Source organism: Drosophila ananassae, chromosome 2R (genome assembly GCF_017639315.1).
Source record: "Drosophila ananassae strain 14024-0371.13 chromosome 2R, ASM1763931v2, whole genome shotgun sequence".
NCBI lineage: Eukaryota > Metazoa > Arthropoda > Insecta > Diptera > Drosophilidae > Drosophila > Drosophila ananassae.
In genome coordinates, this window is record NC_057928.1 from 14169823 (window position 1) to 14193162 (window position 23340).

Genomic DNA, 23340 nt, shown 5'->3' on the forward strand with positions numbered 1-23340 from the left:
TGAGTATCTTCATTACAGTGCGTGTTCTTGAGGGGTTGGATGGATAAAATGGATAGATGGATGGATGGATGGATGGGTGGTCTGAAGGATACAACGCCTTAGGACACGCTCGCTCTCATTTCGAGCAGTCAATATCCGAGGGAAGTCCTTCAAGGAAACTGTAAAAAGCCTTGCTGGCCTCGCCACGTCCAAAGTCGGAGCTTGCAGTGAAAATTTGTTTGCGCAAGGATATGCAAGGATTTCAACGGCCTGGCCTGTCCTGTTCTGGCCTGGCAAGTTCAGTGCTCGCGGCAACGAGTCGGTCCTGGTCCACTCACACATAATCGCCTGGCCAGGCTTAAATATGTAACCACAAATATAAGGACATGGCGGGAAAAAGTTATTCCTTTTTTTATTAAATTAAAAATAAAATTAAAAACTTTAGAGACATGGGAAGTTTAAATTATTAAAAGATTAGATTTAAATTAAATATTAATTAATTGAAATATGAGTGTTAGAAGAGCTCCCCTATTTTTTCGAGTGCATCCAGCTACAGATACATGGCGAGGACATGGACATGGACGAGGACATTGGCAAGGCGCTGACTGACGCAACCCGCACTAGTCTCCCAGAGAAAAAGAGGTGGTTGGGTTGGGGGTGGAAAGATGGCTTAAAGCGTGAGCCATGATTGAGGTGGCGTTGACTGACTGCCAACTGGCAGATTGCCTTGAACAGCTGCAGCAGAAGCAGCATTATGGTGGCAGCCCTAAACTGTTACATGTCTCAAAGGCATACGTTCGTGCATACCATGCCCCACCTCCACCACCTTGCCACATCCCATCCATGGCTGTCAGCTTGCCAGCTCTAGCTCGGTGGCCCAACGTGATTTGTCATTAAATTTGCATAACTGATAGCCCGGCCAACGACAGGGCTAAGCCGGGGGCCGGGGTTCAGGGGTCAGAGGCTATAAAAGGGGGGGTCCTGGTTTTAGGATTCAGGAGTTGAGGACAAAATCGACGTTTGGCGCTGGGGAGCCACGTCGCAATTGCTTGCGGTGCATTTGGTCTGCAATTTGCAACAATGTTTCAGCTTCCTTCCTTCGCCTTCTCTGCCTCCACAAAATTTTAAAATCCTTCCCCGGTTGATCCTTTGCAGGTGGAGCTGGAGAACTGGGTGAACAGCATCCATAGCGCCTGTGCCGCCGCATTTGCCCGCCACCGTGGCAAGACCGGCACCCTGCACCTGCTCCAGGAGGAGATATTTCGGCTGGAAAAGGCCATTGAGTCGGTGAGTAAATATGTTGGCATTTATAGTGTTCTCCGCAAAATACATTTCACAACACCACCATACCATACCATACTTATACTATATCTATACTATACACTATACTCTGTAAACATTCAATGTGGAAATGGCGAAACATTCAAAAGTATTCGTTGCGGTTTCATGCACTGGCTCACCTGGCAAATGCACCAGGATATGGCCAGGATATGCAAGGAGCTTGGATTGCGGTTGCATTTCGCAATGCAGCCTTCTGCGGCTTTTGTTGCCGCTCGAGAGTTAAGTCAATTTCGCCCAAGTGGCTGCAATGCAAAATGAATGGAGGGCCAGAAGCTGCTGCTGCAGAAGCTACGTTTCAATGCTGTAAGGCCGGCTAAGCCCCACCAAAACACACATCGCATCTACACATCCATCGAATGAATGGGCCATACACATCATCGATTGCCAACGATATCGTTTTGTGGTAATAGGATTTGCGCCATGTTATGAATCGCAGTGTATCCTGCGTGAGTGAGTGCCTCTCCCATTAAGTATCGTATGAAAAGTGAATTTAATAAGGATATTTATCGAATGAGGATTATGGAGAATGCCACTGCAGGGCATCCTCCATCAGAGATGGATAGAAGTCGTTGTGGGTATTGGGTATCCTTACAAACATCCTGCCAACCATCAAATATTGATCCATTCATGTAGTTTCTGATTTAAATTTTCATAATTACTTCAGTATTTTCAAGTTGAAGAGACCAATCCACAGTCCCTAATGTAATTGACTGGAAAAACAAATTTGTTGCCAGATATTTATCCTGGCGCAGGACAACAATTTCTCAATCTTTCGCCTGTCAACTCAGAAGTCAGCGGAAAAACAAGCGATCGAACACAACAATCGCATTTTCCGCATTCCCAACCAATTTCTCAGTCTCACGTCACTCGATTCCCCCAAAGATTTATGCCATTGTTGAAGGAAAACCAGCTTTTCCTTTTCCTCTTCTGGATGGAGTAGGAGTAAGAAGCCAGCAGGAGTAAGGAAAACTGCTTCTACTTGCAACTATTTATGTATTTGCTTTCAAATCAATTCCCCATCAATTTCGCGGCAAACAGCGTAAAATTCCTTGCACTGCAATTTATTTTCCTCTCCAGCTACAGGATGAAAAAAAAAAAAATGGAAAAACACGAAAACTTTTGTGCGCTGAATGACTTCAAGTCTGAGGGGGGGAGGTGTATGATTTTCCTCAGCGGAAAATCGTGGAAAGCAAATCAAAGCGAGGAAAATTTTTACGCGAAACGCAAGACAAAGCAAAAGAAGCCAGGCACGAATTGCAAAAGCAAACAGAATTGAACTCGAGCTGAAACTACAAGAAATTGCACTTGGCCCAGGATAAACGCTCGCTGGATAAGCCAAGGCAACTGGAAAACAGTTATGGAAGGGGACTCAGCTCGGAGGATGAGACAGAAGGCTGAGCCACCACCAACCTCCCAGTAGAACCTTTATCCAAAACTCCCCGCAGAATAAATAGAAGGAAAAACTTTATTTGTTTATTTATTTTTCATCATGTCATTTTCAGTTGCTTTTCTTTAGTCACTATTTTCCCACTACCCTTACCCTCCTCCCCCCCCATGCCACGCCCATTTTTGCCTTTAATTTTTCCATTTTCCCCCGCTAGTATTGTTATTGTTATTGTTTGTTAGTTAGTTAGAGAGAGACTCCAAAAGACAATTATGTTGTCTGTCCCATCCAATCCCGTCCTGTATCCTTCGCAACTTGATTCATTCGTCTCTGTCGCTGGCAATGTTCCTTTAGGTCCTTCTAGTTGTTCCAGACTTTGTTGTTGCACAATTTTTTTTAGAGAGAAAATATAAAGTTTTTTGTTAAGGCAACCTTTATATTATTTTATTTTTTTAAAGACTAATATTTTTTTTAAATTTTAAGAGGTAAAAAATGAGAAATATCTTTCATAAAACATTAAAATATTGATATTTATCGATAATTTATCCATTATAGTTTCAATTAAAAACTTAGCTATAATCTGACAGAAAACCATTTACTAATTATTTGTTCTAATCCTTAATCTTAACTTTGTTTGTACTGCTTATGAAAATCCTCTCCTATTTCGTCCTGTGTGCCCCAGTTTCGATAGCAGCTCTTGCCAGATATATTTCTTGCCTCGATTGCTGTTCTGGGCCCTTTTTTAATTTAGTTCGTAGAGTTTTCTTTTTTTTTTCCATTTCTCTCATTTGCTCCAGAAAGTTGTAGTTTGATATTATGACCGAAGCAGGAGCAGGAGCAGGAGCCTTGGTCTTGGTCGCCTCCTTGTGATTCGCCTTCTCCATTTCCCAGTTTAGAGTCCTGCCTGCCTCGCCCCCGATGTCCTTCATCCATCTTCCACTATCTGTCCCTTTGGATAAACCATAATTACTTCCTTGAACTGCTGCGTTTCTGCCTGCCCCTCCTTGCCTTGTATCTCTCTCTCTATATCCTTTTTCGTTTTTTTTTTCTTTTTTTGGTGGGAAGAGAAAACAAAAAGCATTGAGCGGAAGTCCGAGATTGCCATAAGAGGACTCTCTAGGTCCTATTACTTCCGTTTCAAGCCACTCCTCCCGAAAATAAAACAAACTTGTCGGATGAATATTAATTAAATGAGCCCAAGGAGTGGCCATAAATGCAGTTTGCATTTAGCATTTGGCATTTTTGCATTACTGCATTTGTTGTTAATTAATTTTGTAGAAAAAGGATCTGCGAGTTTGGAGGACTGCTCCTCTGTAGGCTTGAATAAAATTAAAAGAAAGTAGCAGTAGAAAAGGGCAGTAGAAAAAGGCAGAAAGGTGTCACACCAACGTGTCCTTTTATGAGTAAAGTAAGTGTGTGTGTTGGTGGGGGTGTGTAGGTGTGGGTGGTCACTCACACACACACTCTAACACAACCATCTGCGCCCCTCTTTTTTTTTTTGTAAAAAAGAGCAACAGTGTTGTCAGTTTTCTACTCCTCTGCTTGTTTTTGTTGTCTTGCCTTCTACTACTTTTGTGTGTGACTGCTTGTTGTTGTTGTTGTTGTTGTTGTTGTTGCTATTTTTTATAGCTGTCACCTTTCGGAAATAATCATATATGTGTCAACGGAGGGAGGCGGCGGGGTTTCGGCATCACTTCGCTTCGTTTGCTTTAGCTTTTCTAGTTTCTCTGGCTCTGTATGATTTTTTTTCTTTTTTTTTTTTGTGTGTATATATCCATGTGTGTGTGTATGGATACTTTTCCTCCTCCAGCTGCTTCTTGTTTTTTCTAGCTATCTATTTTTCTTTTTCGCATAAAGCACACCCATACACACACACTCATACTCATACATATGTATATACACAATGCAGGGCCGTAAAAAAAAAAAAAAATAGTAGTAGCTGCCCGGGCGCGTTTGGTTTTTCGTACGCTCTGGTTTTTACGCTCTAATTACGACTCCTACGACTGAACTTCCCTCTTGTCATGCCTCTTGCCACGGACACCTGCTCCCAGCTCCCAGGACCAGATCCTGCCCCTATCTCCTACCTGGTGTGCAATTGCCATGGCGGCGCTGTCTAAACAAGGCTCACTTGCTGCCTGCTCCCCGGTTGCTTTCAATTTGCAATGGCTCCTGTCATTTCAGCTCAATAGCAGTAGAGCCTACTGCTCCTCCTCCTGCCACGCCCTCTCAATCCTCTAGATTGTAGATTTTTTTTTTTAAATTTTCAGAATCACTTTAAAATTTATATGTATTTTGCTTTAAAAGTTAAACCGCAGTATTTTATTTGCGGGAACCACATCGATTTCATGTAATTGCACTAATTAAATGACGCATCATCCGTACGTGAATCGAAAGCTTAATGCAATTTTGAGTTTCGTGTTTTATTCCCAACAAAAAAGCCAGTACAAATGCCAGTTTCACAGCGTTTTAATGAGGCTTTATGAAAACAATTCAAGTAAATGAAAATTGTTTTTCTTGTCTGCTCATCCGGAAAGTCGGCAATCAGTCGGGGATTGAAATTCCTTTTCTGAAATTTACTCCACAAACACTACTTACTACTCTCCTTGGCATAAACAAACAGATATTAAGGATGCAAAAAGGATGTAGAGACTATCAGAGGTATGGAAAATCCACCTAATGTGTGTGCAATTAATTTTATCATAATTAAACTAAAATTTAACCACAACTGAGGGGCTTTTTGGATATCCTATACCACTTTATCTCTGGTCCTGGCTCTGACTTTTCACTCTAAGGCTTTTGTTTTTGGTCAAAAACCATAAACTCCAAATTTGTAATGAAATGCATATTTAGTTAATTTCAATTTACACCGAAAACTTTACTTAATTAGACCAACTTAAAGCCGCACACAGAAAATGTAAAGAAACTTTCCCCATGACTCTGAATCATGGCAGGACTCTGAGAGGGGGGCCATGGAGGAAAATTCGGAAAACAATGCCCCCCTGCCCCGCCCACTTTCATACCCTAGTATTGTGGAATTTCTTTTCCATTTTTTGCGGAGCTGCTCCTGTTCCAGCTCTTCAATATTTTTTAATGAAACCATAAAGTTTATAATTACCATAAAATTTACTTGTTCGGTTAGTTTTTTGTTCCAGAGGTTTCTTTTCGTGATGGCCAAAAAAACAAAAAAATAACTTTAGTTTTGACCTGGCTCACACACACACACACACACACGAATGGGGGTGCCCCAAAGGCGAGTGAGTGGGCGTGGCAATTCATAAACTAATGCCAAAATGGTACAAATTTATGGCAAGAAATATGAAAAACGAGTTGAACTCGAAAGTCCGGCATAGAAGTGTAGAGGGCAGTAGGTATGTAGTTGGGGGCCTACATATGTGATGACCTCGGTCCCTCACACATTTCTGCAGCTGGAGCTTTGTTTTTGGCCAAAAGTGCGAATATTTTTGCAACTTTTGGTCCAAAGTTGCACAGGAAATGGGTCTGGCATATGGTTGCCACCGTTTCAGGATGGGACAGGAACCGGGAACCGGGAACCGGGAAACGGTAGGGATGCCAGCCGTGCCCCCTAATCCTCCGACACTCGGGCACACAGAATGCGTTTGCTTTGGTTTTTGATTTGTTTTTGTTGGTTTTTTTTTTGAGGGAAGAGAGGGGAGGGCAAGAGGCATAACGCAGGAGGCAGGAGGCCCATGAGGCAAGCTGGGAAAATCAGCAAAAGCGACGCCTCTTTCATCGTGCCTGCTGCATGCAGATGCAAAAATATGCTTTATGTAGGCGCTGACACAGGGGGCGTGGCTGTGGTCAGGGGCGGAAAATTCAATTCAATTGTCAACAGCATCCCAGCAGCAAGGATCTAGGGATCTACTCCTGCTCCCCACAACCCACTATAGCCTGCCCAGCATTACTGCTCTGTGGCCACAAACATAGGCGCCAGTTTAGAGGTTTAGGTTTTTTTTTTGGGGGGGCTTGGAATCTTTCCTGGGCCACGCCCCCCTTAGCCAGGCATCCGCCCACCTTGCACTCACACGTTATATAATGTGGCATCATTTTGTGGTCAGCATTTATGCAGACCATATACAATTTTGCAGGCCTTTTGTTGACATGGCCTGCTGCAGTTTCGGCTTCACTACTATTTTGCGGTTTAGGATCAGCGGAGTGGAGGGGAGGGGAGGCGAAGGGTGTGGGTGTGGGTGGCAGGATGGGAGGTTGGAAGGTTGGGGGCAACACCAACACATTCCCTGCATGACTTTTGACTGCCATGGAGCAGCCATTTAATGCGAAAGCCATGTCAAAAGTCATTTAAGCAGGTATCTCAACTCAAAGGAGCTAAGTTTTGAACAACTCGATATCCTTCGCACGAGGTCCTTTTCCCCGCCCAACCCCTTTTAGGGCCATGCTAATACTATACATATATGGTGGCCATTAGTAGTGGTAAACAAAATAAACTGATACCGGGTCACGAGTCCTTTCCTGACTGCCAGTGCATGATTATTATTTCAGGCATTGTTGTCCTCGCCCCACTCACTCACTCACTCTCCACTGCTCCATATAGTTATGTCTCGTATATTTCACTGGTTTTTCGCCATTTGAAGCATCTTTGGTCTGTCATGCGAGGACACTGAACACTGAGCACACTGACAACGGGGACATAACAATGGTAAAATGTATTTTTTAATTGTACTCCCGAGTAAAAACATATATGAACCCAAAACACAGAAGCTCTGCAGAGCTTTGGCAAAACAGAAACAATAAAAAAAAGATATATATATATTGTATAACAAAATGAAAACAAAACAAGGACCATGAACTCTCCAAACTCTCTCAACTCTCAAGCGGAAATGGCAGACCAGCGACAACAACAATAAAAACAATAATAATAACAAGCACATCCTTGCAATGCAATGGCAATGGCAGTTTCCGACCAGCTTCAGCATCAGATTAAAAAAAAAAGCACTGGAAAAAAATGAGTAAGGTTCTTGACAGACTTTACCCAATAACTGACAGCCAATGAAGCTCTCAAAAAATAATAAATATTTTCAAAACTGCCAATTATAATGTGATTTGTGAAATCATTATTTATATGAGATTATATTAGTTGTATTTTGTGCCCTGTACTTGCCACATAAATGTGAGATTGGGGACTTGAGGCACGGCTGAAAGGCGACAAGAAAGGCAACATCGGGGCAGGGGCAGCCTCAAGTGGCGCTTAATGAAAGCGCAACAGACAACGGCAGGACCGCAGGAACACGACCACAGGACAATGTGGGCGGGTGGGGGTTCTGATAGAGGAGGAGGGCAGAAGGACAGATAGACAGACGGACAGGCGGCAGGACAACAAGGCAGGACAACTAAATAGGCGAACCGCAAAAACTCATCGTCAAGGAGCGACAGACACTGGCTGGGAAATGGAAATGGAAAATAGATCCTGCAAAAGGGAAGAAAACAAGGCCCGACTGCCCGACTGTCTGCCTGGGAATCCAACTATGCAGCAATAATAAAATTCACGGGAATTGAGATGACAGGAGCGTGTAGACCTCAAGCCGGAGGAGGGACTAACACAAGTAGACATGTAGCAGGAGGTGGAGATGGTGCAGGACTCTGACTCTGACTCTGACTCTGACTCTGGCTGTGGCTCTGTCTCTGTCTCTGGCTCCTTCTCTAGAAAGGATCCGCTCGAACTGTGGCTGGGAGCTGTCACTTAGCGTGTGACATGTGTCAAAACAAGCGGCAACCGCAGCGAGACCATGACCAGAGCCGATCCCGACTGCACAAGTGCAGGTCCTGCCACTAGAGGGGAATGCTGTTAATATCGTTTCGCAGGAGCTGGCAAGGTGGTCCTTTCTCCTGGCCACCAAAGAAGATTGAGTTTAAATAAAGCAAACACCGTGAATCTTGAAAAGGGAAGTAAAAGGGAACATTTTAATTAAGAATTTCAAAGGAGTGAGTCCTTTTCTGTAACAGAAAGCAGCTACAGCATAAATATTAAATAATTATTTAAAAATAAAATGGAAAAGAACCTTGTTAACCTCGAAGGCTTAAATTAATTTAAAGGCTTCCTGCCGCACTTTCCTGTTGCATGTTCGGAAAACATTTCTCTCGGGATCTCGAGTGCAAACACCCTAAGGGGCTTTCGCAGTTCAAGGATCGCCAGCGGGAGTTATCGTTTGCGTGATTTACACTCCCAATTGCATGGCAATTACAAGTCCATTAACATTGCCATTAACCCTTGGAGGGCCCAGGTCCTGGAGCCGCTGTAGCCAGGACCAGAGCGATTAATGGTCAAGCCGGCAAAAGGCTATTTATGGCCCAGGAAGACCCCATATTACTTTGACAAGGACAAACTGTTGCCAGCCAGCTAGCCAGGACACCAGGCAGCCCGTTGTTGTAAATAATCACAAAACTCACTCAGCCTGAGATAGTGTCCTGGGCGCCTCCTTCTTCCTTCCTTCCGGTTTGTGTTTGTCAAATAAGCAGCTTTCCTCAAGTGCCAAGTGCCATTGACAGCCCAGTGGAGGAGGCCTGACTCCTTTAAGGATAAAGGGTTCCAGCCCCTCATCCTTGCTGGCAAATCCTTTCTCCCCCCTTTAAAGAGAAGGATGTGTGTGTGGTCGCAGTGTATAATGGGATTTTGGTTTATTAATTAACCAACTCTATGCTCGAAACTAAAGAGCAGTCTTAGACCTCAACTAGGAATCATTGCCATCTTAGGGGCGAATTGAATTAAGTGGTGTTGGGTTTCGGGGCTTGCCACATGCTCTATATCGATATCGATTTCAGGCTTGGTGCCACCGCATATTGCCACAGATACATATGTACTTGTGCAAATGGACAAAACTTTTGATTTATTTTCACGTAAAACAAACATTCCAAAAGGCTCAACGTCGCACAGTTCAAACAGAGAGAGAGAGAGAAAGTCGAGACACGTAATCCCAGGTAGGAATGGCCAGATTTATCTGCTCAGTGGAGGCAGCAGGTGGGGCAGCAACCATGGGTGCTGGGTACTGGCTGCCTCTCTGCCTGTTTATGTGTACACATTCATTAAAATGTCGAACATCGAAAGTGCCTATTCAGGTTGTTGCCACGCCCACGGCACACACACACTAACACACTCACGCAGCTGCTGTTGCAACTGCATCTGCAAATAATTGTCAGCTTACTGACTCGCATTCAATGCAGCAGTCAAAATGCAACAACAACAACAACAAGGATGTAGCTGCAACCAAAATGAAACAATCACGTGCTCCATGAGATCTATGCAACCGTGCTATAAATGCACATGAAAGTGGAATCCAAAGTGGGATTTCAAATGCTGGAATTCTGGATTGGTGACTGGTGACTGGGATGGGTGGTGCCTGGGATTCTGTGGGATGAATCTGTGGCACTGCAACGGAAGTCAAACGGTATTTGTAATGAAAAACAGGGGCATGTATGTATGTATGTATGCTATACTATATGCACCTATTCCCTTTTCCAAAAAGGGAGCACTTTTTTCACCCATTTTCTATTTTGTTTTTTTTTTTTTTTGGTGCATTGCCAACGCACTTCAGTATCAGGGACAGAACAGTGCAGGGATATTTGAATTTTTTGAAGGGATGTGGGGAGGGGTCTGTGCAACGGGGTAGAGGGGAACAATTTTAGCTGCACATGACGCGTGATTTATGTATTTTCGTCAAATGGCAGCCAGCCACCGCAGTGGCAGCAGTGAGACAAAGCTCTGCCGTAAAATGCTAATGATGGCATGCCTGGAATGCTTTCATAACCCCGTAACCCCCTTGTTTCTGCCACAAACACACACACACACACACATAATACATATGCTTGAACTAACATGGAGTTCATCCTTTCTGTCTCTCTCCCCGCAGGATCACAAACTGAAACACATGGCCGAGCTACAGCAATCAGTTGTCACCGATCAGGAGACGCGTCATCAGATTCAGACGCAGATACTCCAGTGGGAGGAGAACCTGGAGAGGCTGCACTGCGAACAATTCCGACTGCGCTGCTACATGGCCTCGCTGCAGAGCGGTGAGCTGCCCAATCCGAAGGTGAGTTATGGCCACTGCCAGTCGACATGGCCACCGCATCCACATCCACATCCTCCCCTCCCCAAAAAGCGACCTGTCAGGCAGATAAGTCAAATGCAATTAATGGCTGCAAGTCCTGGCCGAGGACTCGCTGCTTTATAGTTCATCCTGCTGCCGGTGGCCGCCGGAGTTGTTAGGGTTTGAGGACAAAAAGTATTGCCTACATCCCACCGATTCGGGGCGTAATTTACGGCCACAATTTAGGAGCCAGCAAGTGGGCCTGAACATGTTTGTAAATGTTCAAAGGACATTATTTTCCACAATAAGTGAATACTCTTTCGAATTTACCAATTTTTTTGGAATTTCAATGCCAAAAAAACAAAAATAAAATATGAAAAATAAGTGCCCTCCTCCTCGCTTCTCATAGGTTGCACCTAAGCAGCTACAAAAAGTAAACAAAAATAATATTTAAATATTAAATTTAAAAAAATATTAATTAAATAAAAATTAAATTTTTAAAATAATAGCGCCCTCCTCCTCGCTTCTCATAGGTTGCACCTAAGCAGCTACAAAAAGTAAAAAAAATTCAATTATAATTAAATTAAAAATAAATATAATTTAAATTAAAATTAAATTATTAAAAGAATAGCGCCCTCCTCCTCGCTTCTCATAGGTTGCACCTGAGCAGCTAAAAAAATGAAATAAAAAACAATTTAATTTAAAATAAATAGCAATTACAAAAATTTTATTATTCTCATAATAGCGCCTTCCTCATTCCTTCTCATAGGGCATACTTAGTAAGCCCTACAAATTAAATAAAAGCTCCAATTTCTTGACCAATAATAATAATTTTCTTAGAAGAACCTCATCCGACAAAAACTTGGCTTTAATGCTTACTAATTCCAATCCAAAGCCCATTGAAATTTGAAATTAATCAGCAATTCAAGGGGTCTGAAAGCCCCCTCCTCAGAACTATTCCCTCAGAATGCTTAATTCTGGAACAACACCTCACCTAAGCCGCCACAAGCTGACACAAGCCCTGTCAGTAGTGCGTTCGCCTCTCAGAGCCTTTCGCCCGAAAAACATCAAAAACAGATTCACAGCCTAGTAAAGGGATTAAGGCTCTGAAAGCGGCTCTGAATGGCCCAAATCCGACCGAACAATAATATCTGGCATGGCAAAAAAGCGTTTACAATGCCGTTTAGAACCCTTTACATGTTCGAGTAGTCTATAATTACTTCTACCTATTTGTACAAAGACCGATGCCGATGCCAAGGAGGTCCTCTTGTCTGAAAATCAAAACCCAAACATGTACAATTAATCTCCGCAACAAAAGTTTAAGCATCTTAAATGAGCTTAAAGCAAACTTTTGCCATCAACCCCCCAGGACACTCACACAGTTGGCAGTCTTGGAAAGATTTTACAACTGACTAAATGACTGAAAAACTGAGAGACTGACTGAATGACTGAAAGACTGAAAGGGTTGAGAGCTGATTGCGCTTTTAGAGAGTTGGGATTGCGGGGAATAGGGGCTGGTAAGTGCAGTTGTGTGCCTGAAAAGCAACATTATTAATTATTAATAACCGCAAAATGCAAACAACTTCAGAACCCATAAACAGAACAGCTTTCCTTGGGGATGCAGGATGCCAACGGCTTATTTACCTGACTGAGTGCAGGAGCTCTCCTTTTAAACGCAACCAAATTAGAGTGTTACGTGAGTGTTAGGAGGAGCGTTGTTGTTAAACTACAATTTTGGCCAAAAATAGTTTATAATTCGCATTTATTTCTGAAACTTTTTTTCATTTTCTCACACTCATTTAATTTATTCAACAGTCGCTGCTTACACACGTGTCGCGGCCCACCAAGAACACGCTGAACAAGCTGGGAGTGTTCACGGTCTCCTCGTTCCACGCCTTCATCTGCGCTCGCTCGCCGTCGCTGCTCAACAACCTGCTGGCCGGACGCGGCGCCACCAAGCGGCGTCCACCGATGCTTTCCCGCTCGAACAGCGGTTCCAGTCGCCGATCCATGCAGGTGAGTCTTGAAACCACATTTTCCAAATGACAATAGCGGTCAAAATAATAGCTATTTCTTAAGGTTCAAAAAAATGTTTGTGAAAATAAGGTTCACTGGTCGTATACGTAATATTAAATTTTATAAAAATTATTAAATTTATAATTTTTTTAAAGAAATAATATGCTTCCACAATTCCTGAGCTTTAAAGAATCTTTAATATATTAAAATATAACAAAATTAAAATAATATGATTTATACAGTGCGTATACGCAATTTTCCGGCAAAAAGCCGCCTAAAATAATATTCTAACAGCCTAATAAACAATTTGAATATTTTTTAATATTATTATTTTCACCGCTATTGTATATCCGAATGTCCCTGTGATAATCGTTGTCCTTGTATCAATGTGTGCATTTATGTGCGACCACGGGGCGTATGGGTAATAAAATTATTTCAATTTTAAACGCATTTATGGCGCAACCGTGACTGTGTTTGTATGTTTACGATTCCCTCTTAATGGGTGACTGTATGTATGTGTGTAATCTGTGTGTGTAACGAATGTGTCTGAGTAATTGAATTTTTATTTAAGGCAACGGAAATGGCATTAAAAGCTAAATTGAGCGCTAATGCTTAAAATGGATGGCCACCAAAAAAAAAACATGAAATAAAATAAAAATATGTCACTGGCCACGCCCCTGTCCATTAGACTTTCTATAAAGATATGTATTTTTTTGGGGGGTTCGGCTTTGGCTTTGGCTTTTATAATTTGCATTTAATGGCCATCAAAAATTACAAAAAGAATAATGAAATTTATGAAGCCCTCCAACCCCAGACCTCAGACTCCCAGCCCCAAACGCCAAAGTAAAAACCGAGAAAGGAAAACCAAGCAAAAAATGAGAAAGAAAAAACTCAAGTTGACTTGGAAAAAGAAAATATTTGCATATTTTAAGTGAATAATGCAGGACGCCATTTCAAATGGTGATCAGATGCCGTCGACCCCCTCCCTGCTAATGACCTCAACACAATCAAATTTAAATCAACTCGAGAAGTGGCCAGAAAGATGGAGAAAGTAGGAAACAATCAGAGGAAGAAAGTTCTACAAGTAAAGATTAAATTTCAGCAAATAACTGGAGGCTATTACTATGCAATAGTAGATGGGAGTTGATTAACAAAACCCAGAAATAATACTGCAGGACTGTCGGAAAGTCATCATTTTAGGATATCCGACGGGTGCTTGTTTGTTAAACTTCAATTAGTAATACCAATTTGTGGAAATCTCGTCTCTATAATGAAATTCATTTCATAAATTCAATTTATTTCGATTATTGACAAAATAATCTTGTGCACAACTCGGATTTCAGTTCGAAGCCTGGTCCCAGTCCCAGTCCCTATCCCTGTGCACTTCATTTCCAATTAAATTTGCCAACGCTGCACAATTGCCCCTGCCCCTGCCCCTGCCCCTTTCTACCGTCTATCAGTAGTCACGGTGCCAGAATAAAAAATATATATGTATATATAACTGTATAAAAAAAGGATACACACACACAAGCAAAAACAAATGAAATGAAATAACATAAATGAGAGACCCATTCGGTATGTTCGGAATGGTATATGCTGTAAATGCGCTGAAAATTCAATGAGTTTGAAAAATGTGCATTTGATTTGGTTCATATATTTTGCCAAGCCAATTCCCTCTGTTCTGGCCTGGTTTCTGGCCCGGCTTGTAACTGCATTTCACTTTACCATTTTAGCGAACATGTCAACTGCAATGCAGCAGAAATTGCAGAAACTGCAACTGCAATTCAGAAATGGCAAATAAAATTAAAGCTTTCCAAAGCAAATTATCATCGCCATGTATCCTGTATATCCTGCTATATTCCTGCCCAGCATCCAATGACAACCCAGATAACAATTTTCGCAAGAGTTAATATACACTGGCTCGCCCCTTACACAATCTCTCGCTCTTATTGGCTAAAATTTAATTAAACTGTCCATCGAAAAGCGGCAGGAAACACAGTGTGTCCTTGAGGGGTCTCACTCTCATTCAGTCAGTCAGGGACAATCAAAAGTTAATTAATCAGGAGAGTTAAGTGGGCGGGAAACGTTCGTGCGGAATTAATCGTCTTTAAGAGCTCCATTTCTCAATCAAGTAAGTTGCATAAATGCTGCGACACATTTCAGTAACAGAAAATGGCTTTTAATTGGGTTTTGATTAAGGTTCTATGATTCATTCTAAAGGTTATCATTTTGGGTTAAATAAATAATCAGTTTTGAGTAATAGCCTTTAATCTTTAATCCTTATAGGTATTATAAGGATTGCCTTTCAATTCCTTTAGAAAATATGCTAGGCCTTACCAGTTCTTAACCCTTTTCTGGCATTTCCTTTTTGCCATCTCAGCTATAAAATCCCACATAGACTTCCATGAATATAAAGTTGATATATTTTGTGTGGCATAATGATCCTGTAATCGATATGCAAAATAGTTATGCAACGCAAGTGCCCCCTTGAAGCCTTTAAACTGCCAGAGACTCAGCTCGACTGTGCTGTTTCGGCGTAGCCTTTTGCAGAGCAACTGCCAAACTAATTCGATTGTCCTGCGCGGGTGTGAGAGCGTGGATGTGGATGTGGATTCGTAGAAGCATCCAACCGTGCTGCCATCCATCCAACCATCCATCCATCCATCCATTCATCTATCCATCCATCCAGAGTGTATTACCTGGCCCAACTTGATGCGAAGCCATTGCCAATGGCTGCCAATACAAATGCAATTTGCAGCAGCCGACAACTGGCAGCTGGGCCACCTGATTCGTTTACAGTTTACAGTTGCAGTTGCTGGCAAGGATGGCAAAGGATGAAGCTGAAGCTGGAGGAGTAACAGGAAGCCTCATCATGCAGTTAACATTGGATGACGATGACGATGACGTTGTGGAAACAGTTAAGCATTTTAACTGAGTTTTCTTCAAACTTGCAACGCGGCTTCTGCCTCAGCTTCAGCTGTTCCATATCCTGCTCCTGTTGGCGACATTTTTCATTACACTTTGGAAGGCGGCGGGTGGGGAGGGGCAGTTTACTGCAGCGGTTTTAAATGTGTGTGTGTATCTGTGTGTGTTTGCTATTTTTCAATTTTCACTTCCGCGTGTGGGTGTGTATCCTGCGACTGTGTATCCTGTAAATGTCTGTGCCTGACTGCTTAATGACATTGTACGAGTGTATATATCTTTATATATACACATATATATGTGTATGGGTGTTTATCCAATCGAATTTTCTGCCTTTTTCCAGATGAATTCACGTGACGAACCGGAAAAAACTTTCAAAGTTGCAATGCCCGACAATGCTTACTCGACAGTTTATCTACGTGATGCCATGTCTGTGGAGGAATTCCTCGCCAGCGCCTGCGCCCGTCGCAACCTCAATCCCATGGAGCACTTTGTGCGCGTCAAGAAGCGACGTGACATGGAGGATCACAATTACTTTGTGCCGCATCGCAACGATCTGATTGAAAATTATGTAAGTACATAATCAAAGGCAGACTCTGTGTCTGCCCCCTTTCTATGCCTCCCTTTTTTTGCGGCATGCGGAATAATTTCCAGCATTCCCTGCATTCCTTTCGAGGGGTGTCAGTGCCAGAGGGGTGGTGTGCCCCCCAGAAACTTCAAGTTCAATTCAACTTATTGCATCCAAGTTGAAAATTGCATGTAGAATTTGGAATTTGGCACGTGAGGTGAAGCATATTTGATGAGAATTACAGGCCAGTTTAATGCCTTGGCATTTCTTTAATATAATTACAATATTTAAGTTGATAATGTCCTGCAGGGCGGTCGGTGGTTTCTTGGAATTTTCGCAAGGAATGTCAACAACGTCAAGCTGAAATAACATAAATAATTCAAGCAAAATGTTTATCTTTATTTCTCTTTAAACGTTAATGAACTTGCAACATTACTTGCAACGTCAAAGTGCATCAGTCTTCAATTAAATACAAATTTATTGAAGCATTAAGTACACCCTTCCAACATCCTGTTGGAAAGAAACTTTTCACAAAGTATTTTTAATATTTTTCGCACCCAACACTGATAGTTTTTATTTGTTATTTCTTCAAATTTCACAATTAGCACATCGCTTCTCCCTCGGCTGGCCATTACTTTTCGATTTTCAGAAGCATAATGCCATAAATTATAAAGTTTCCCGTTGGCCATTTCCCATTTCCCCTTCAGTTGGCACCCGATTAGTCTAGGTGAGAGCCCAGCCAGCTGCCAAGTCAGCCTCCAGCTGGAAACTTTTCAGGCCCGGCAGGCCCTTCGCCCCCACACCTTTTGAACTTCGACCTCAACAACAAGCTAGTAAATATTGGCCAGGCCAGAGCCAGGCCAGACTCAGGCCAGTGCCAGTGCCAGGCCAATTGGCAAATGGCAAAAATGTGCAACTGCAACTGAAAATGGGGAGTAAAGTGGCACAGAATAAAAAGTTTCCTTCGCCGGTGGCAGTTCAATAAATTTCGACAACAACTTGAGCAGCTCCCAGCAACTCCACTCAATAGCCAATAGTTGGGGGATAATTTGGGACATAAACAGGCCACTTCTACTCACTTTTCAAGACCATATCCCACATAGATTTTAAAACATTAAGTATACGCACTGGCTACCAACCAGGATTAGGTCTTAGAGAACTATATGAAATACTTATACTAATCGTATATTTATCTTCTTCCAGCTACATAATCACGAGTTCGTGGAGGTCTGCATGAAGATCCTGTACCAGGTGGAGCTGCATCGCGCCACCCTCGAGCAGATGTGGGGCTTCTCCGTGGAGGCGGAACTGATCGAGAACGCCGAACGGCAGGACGAGCTCTGCTGCTACGTCAGCCGGGTGGAGGACAAGAGCGTGGCCATGCACAATGGTAAGTGGCAAGAATCTTTTCCATTTGGACACCCACTGACAGGACATGACAGGACGAAATCGCATTCAGGCGATGAAATCGTCCATTTAATTTATGCCATTAAGGCAAAGAAATGAAATAGAGCCTTTGTCTTTGGTGGCCCAAAACGGGTAACTGGATCGAGGATACTTCTGGACTGGTGCCTGGTGCCTGGAGACTGGAGACCGGAGTCTCAGGCCTTCCCATTCATCCACTCACTCACCTGACGCCCGCGGCGAAACAATGTGGCCCAATGTTGCCAGGAAAATTATAAAGTGCCCTGCTTCCAGGCAGACCGCTTTTGCTGCCGGGTGCCTGCTCTTTTCTGTAGTTGTGTGTGCTCCTCTTTTATATTTAAATGCTTTTCACTTTTATGTCACAGGGATAAAAAAAAAAAAATGGAAAAACAAGTAGAGAAAAGTGAAGAGCACAAGACGAAACTTGAGCAAACTCACTTTGGTCTACAAGGGAGACCGAGTCGAGTCAAGTGGAGTTTGAGCCTGAATGGAGGAGGTGCTCCTCCAACTCCTCCACCTCCATCCTTGGGATGTGCAATGCGAAAAGTCAACTGTCAGCGCTAGTTCGCCCGGGAAAATGGTGGGGAAAACTGGCTGGTAGAGGCTGACAGAGCCCGGAGAGAGAAAAAGGACGAGCCCAGTATGACGATGATGGTGATGAGCAGCGCACTCGAAATGTTTGCCAGGTGTGGGCGACGGTTTACGGTGTGCGGCTGTGGTCCTTAAAGGGGTTTTCCTTCAGTCATCTTAGCTGGTGATCCCTCTTACCCCCATCTCCCCCGTTTCGGCTCGGGCTCTGTTGTTTTTCTATCACTTAAAATCAACTTAAGTTGGCATTTGCATTCGCCCAGGACTACGACTACGACGACGACGACTATGACGGCGACAACGACATGAAGTCAAGTGGATGTAGTCGAAATGCCACTAGAACAGCGCCTTAAATTATGGAACTGACAGGTGCCCTTTAACCCCCATAACCCTCATACCTGTAGTACACCTGCTGGGGAAATCTGCAATGCTGCACTTGGCAAAGTGATGAACCGAAAGAACATTTCACGCCGCTGTTCTCTCCCGGAACAGCCGGAAAACTCATTAAGCACGTCGAGTGCGAGTGGCGCTCATTTGGTTGGTTGCTTTCGAAGGCGACAACGAATCAAAAATCCATTCCCCGGAAGGACATCCGAAAATAAGAAATAAACACAAGCCGATAGTTTTAAAAGAACTTCGAGGTTCATTAACTGGTAATGAAATTGAGAGAAATGGTTTTGACTTTGGACCTTTTTAGGGTTCTGTTGAAGGTTCTGATTTAGGTTTCAGTTTTAAGATAACAATAGATAATATTTGGTAACCAGTCTTAGGAGTCTTAGAGATTCTCCAGATCTATAAAGTTTAAACGAAGAAAACTTGTATTGCACTTTGGGGATGGAATATCCATATTTAGGAGTATTTTTATGGCCCAGCTGGGGAGAACTCGCTCATCAAATACACAAGATTACTTTGTATTTGGACGGCTTTAAGTGAGGCTTTAAGCCCTATACGTTTAGCGTTATCTGGTTCTCGTTTTCTGGTCCTCCCAACCCCGACAAGAATATCCCCCACTCATTGTAGTGGCGTGTGTATGCATAAATTAAGGACTCCAGGATTCGCATTTACATTTGCAAAAAGCAGAACGCAATAGGAAACTTTATCCCCACTCCGTTATCCTGCCACTCCGCTCGGATAGAGATGATTGAAGGGTCCTGTGGGGGGGGTGGTGGTTCGAGGGCAGGCGGAGAGCAGCTTCCTCTGAGGTCCTGAGTACAATTGAATTTAATGGCTATTAGCATGTCGAAAGACGCAACTCTTAAGCAGTAACCGCAAAACAAAGCTCGGACAGGCCCGAAGACAACATTTACGACCAAATTGCACAAAAGTTGCCCTCCCGAAAACCAACCATCTGCCCTTCCTCGTCCTAACGAAACAAAAACAAATCCTGACCACTGCTTTCAAATGCAAATGTGGCTGGGGAGCGGAAAATTCTGGCCACTTTTCCTTTGGCTAATTGTGGAATGGAATGAAATGGTAACGAACTGGCGACCCTTCCCAGTCTCCTCCTCCGCCTTCGCCTTCGCCTCGTCTTGTAAGAACACCAGGACTTAAAGTCTTAGGTTGGCTTTCTTCCATGAGCTACCAACTGCATCCTAAGATCCTTTTGAGGGATATCCTCCATTGTGGCGGCGGCAGGAGCAGCAAGTGCACAAAGTTCGGCACTCTTGGAGTGGCAACTTTAGCGCCGAAACAAGCGTGGCAAAGCATTTGGCAAACATGGAATAACAATTTGCTCCGTCGCCGTTTCTTTTCTTGCAACAAGCCAACTGGAAACGGAAAGAGCTGGGAGCAACAGAGGAGTAGTCCTGGAGAATATAGAACGTGTTGACAACGCATATGCCAAGCCAAATCGGAGCCACCGCAATATAAATAAAATTTGTCCTTTTCCCAGAGCCAGAAATAATCCTCCGGATAAAGTGAAGGCAGGGCAGCCCCATCCATTCATGTATATATTTGTGCATTTTATATCCATATATATATGAGGGTTATATGGTAAATCGCATGTGTTATGCCTTGCCTTGGCATTAAGATGTAAAAATCCGTTTAAATTGTAACTCTGACAGGGGCAAAAAATATGTTTGCCACAAGGCAAGGAAGGTGCACACAACAAATGTATGTAGATAACTGTCTATCGAAGTTTTGCCCTTAAGAAAATGTTACTGCCACTGCTGCACCAACAATGATAAGCGGCATGGTACGAGCAAGTTGCAGATGCAGTTGCATGTCGTCAACAGGAAGAAAATGTGGCCAGGACATCGGTTAAGGTGGTGGGGGTGTAAGGGTAGTAGTTGAAGACAAGAAGGAATAACCAACATCATGGGTAAAATAAATGTTGTAGAAAGCCCAGGGAGTAGGAACACACAACACACAACACACACTCACATGATAGACGAGTCATGCAGACAAAGTAGAAAATACTAACGAACGTTGCCCAGATAGGTGGAGAGATAGGTGGCTGGGATAACGTGGCTTATGAACAATGCAAAAAACCACAATGCCCTTGTTGTTATTGTTTTATGGAAAAGCAAAAGCAGTATCAGTAGTGGCAGCAGCAGCAGCAGCAGCAGCTGAAGACATTCCGCTTATCGTTTGTTACATAAAAGATGTCAGTGGTCCACAGCAGACACACAATTGTCACACATTGATTCCAGAAAGCCACCCAACCACCCAGCCACCTTACCTTAGCTTGCCTTGCCGTATAAGATCTCCTCCCAGAATCTATTGTCTGCCAAGGATTGCTACTGTAAAGCAACAAATCTCAACCTAGATATATACTATACCATACCATACTATACTATATGATATATAGATAAATAAATATATATACTGACGCTTTTGTCATACCAATTGCAGGCATTATCAAAGGAGACGAAATAATGGTCATCAATGGGGCAATTGTGTCCGATCTAGATATGATGTACTTGGAGAGTGTCCTGCAGGAGGAACAATCGCTCAGCATGATGATGCGGTAAGTTATGTCAGCCATCCACTGTCCACTGTCCACTGTCCCCTGTCCACCATTCAACCATGATTGTTTCCCTTGTTTATGGTCTGTTTAACATCTGTTTCCACGTTTTATGTCACGGCCATTGTTTAAATTTCAGTTACACGGATTAATTAACTATTTTAGCCGCCGGCTGACAGTTTCCAGTCGCCAGTGTCAATTAGCTGTCGGACCTTGGGCTGGTTCTGGACAGGTCCTGGGCAGGTTCTGGGCAGGTCGTGGACCGTGTAATGCAATATCCAGTTCATTGTTTCCCTTATCGCCTTGTATGCACACATTTATGACCCATAAAGTTGAAGGAAAACCAGCTGACGGACATTTATTTTTTCCGATATCTGGCTTTCATAATTTTATTTTTATTGGCTTGGACCTCGGGCTCCAGCAGCTCCAGTGCGGTGTAACTGCTTCTGCAGCTGATCTTGTTAATTAAAAATATCCCCAATCAAGCCATCTAACCCTCGCAACCACTCAGCTACAAGCCACATGCCACATCAAGTTCACACAACCCAGAATGTCAACAATCGACAAGCTTTGCCAATTTTAGATGATGTTACACCATAAGAACTTTCCCATCCAAAAGCTACAAAAAAATGGGCAAAACTAGAAACTAAACCAGTACCACAAATTGTTTCGCAACAAATCAAAAAAAGAGAAAAAAATTATACTGCAAAATGGGGAAAAATGAAAGGACGAGAAAGGACGAGCGAAAAAAAGTAGACGTTTGAACCTAAAAATTTTCCATGTACATTCTGCAACCATTTTTGGTTTATAGTTTTTCAGCAAAGTCAACAACAAGTTGAAGCCGCAGCTGGAAAATGTGTGGCACGGAGCAGGGGGCAAGGATCTGGGGGCAGGACTATGGGGCTGGACCAGAAAAACGTTTGGGTAAAAGGGGAAAAGACAAGCCGAAACCCAAACACGTTGCCACTTCACGTTCCACGTTCATGAGCGATGCCATGCAGTTTAAAAACTTGGTAGTCCGGGTGGTATACTTTGTTCCGTTTGGTTGACCAACCTGCCCCCTGCCCCCTGCCCCCTGCCCCCTGTCCCCTGCCCCGTGCCACAGCTTCTGCCCCTTTAAGTGCCCACTGCCACCCTGCCACCTTTCCCATTCCATTCTCGAGCCGAACGGCATTTTGATAGCCTAATTAGCTTCTCTTTATGGCAAACGAAAACAGAAAAGCTTTTGTGCTAAGCGTTTGTAGAGCCAAATGCCTGCCCCCACTGCCACATCCCATCAGGAGGCAACTCCACCTACCACCCACCACCCATCACCCATCGCCGTCATTCGTTCATTCAAATTATGCACGTTGGGAGCATTTTCCACATCTTTTACTAATTTCGCGCACTGACACAGAAAAAGGTCACGCCAGTCCACGGTCCTCAGGTCCTGGAGTCTGAAATCCATTCCAGGTGTTGCTATACGTTTGTTTGTTTTTTTTCTGATCTGGTTTGGTTTGGTTTCTCCATAAAGTCAGAAGCGGAAATTATGCAAATTCCACAAATACGGTAGAAAGTTTTCTTAAAAATGATTTTTAGTGGAAAAATATAGGATTTTTTAGAAGCCACATGTCTTATTAGTTTGAAGAGAATTTTAAGTTTTGTTTGATGTTTTCGGACATATATTATAGACTATTGTAGTATCTATTTATGGTATCAAAGTGTTATATAATCATACTCATACCATCTCTTAACCCTTCCATTTATTATTAAAAAATTTATGCTAATACTGATCCCCCTGCTGACTACTAACCTTCCAACTCTACTTCCCTTTATTTCCTCATATAGGTCTTCCCGCACCGAGCCCCCAGATCTAGTGGGGATCATGCGGGTTACTGACGATATGATTGATTCTCTGGTGTGCCCGCCCCCGCCCACGGATCCGCCGGTGATGAGCGAGGAGATGATAACTGGACTGATTGTTCCGGCCCCCGGTTGGAGTAAGTACAACAACGTTTACTATTTTCAAACCGAAACCGAAAGAATTCCCCCATGTTTTGGGGCCAACCCCGAAATTGTTGAGGGGAGCAGTCCTGCCCGAAGGACTGGGGGG

At 43.2% G+C, this 23340-nt stretch overlaps 1 protein-coding gene across 14 annotated transcripts in view; it reads left to right on the forward strand.

Annotated features, from left to right (window-relative positions):
- Window positions 1-23340, forward strand: part of LOC6506624 — an 85065-nt gene that overhangs the window by 40544 nt on the left and 21181 nt on the right. For all 14 annotated transcript variants that reach the window (XM_044714607.1, XM_032453997.1, XM_032453999.1 and 11 more), the window contains 7 exons: window positions 1135-1266; window positions 10585-10767; window positions 12580-12780; window positions 16046-16273; window positions 17474-17660; window positions 21137-21251; window positions 23076-23227. In XM_044714607.1, coding sequence (XP_044570542.1) covers window positions 1135-1266; window positions 10585-10767; window positions 12580-12780; window positions 16046-16273; window positions 17474-17660; window positions 21137-21251; window positions 23076-23227 — 1198 coding nt within the window. The remainder of the gene's footprint in view (window positions 1-1134; window positions 1267-10584; window positions 10768-12579; window positions 12781-16045; window positions 16274-17473; window positions 17661-21136; window positions 21252-23075; window positions 23228-23340) is intronic.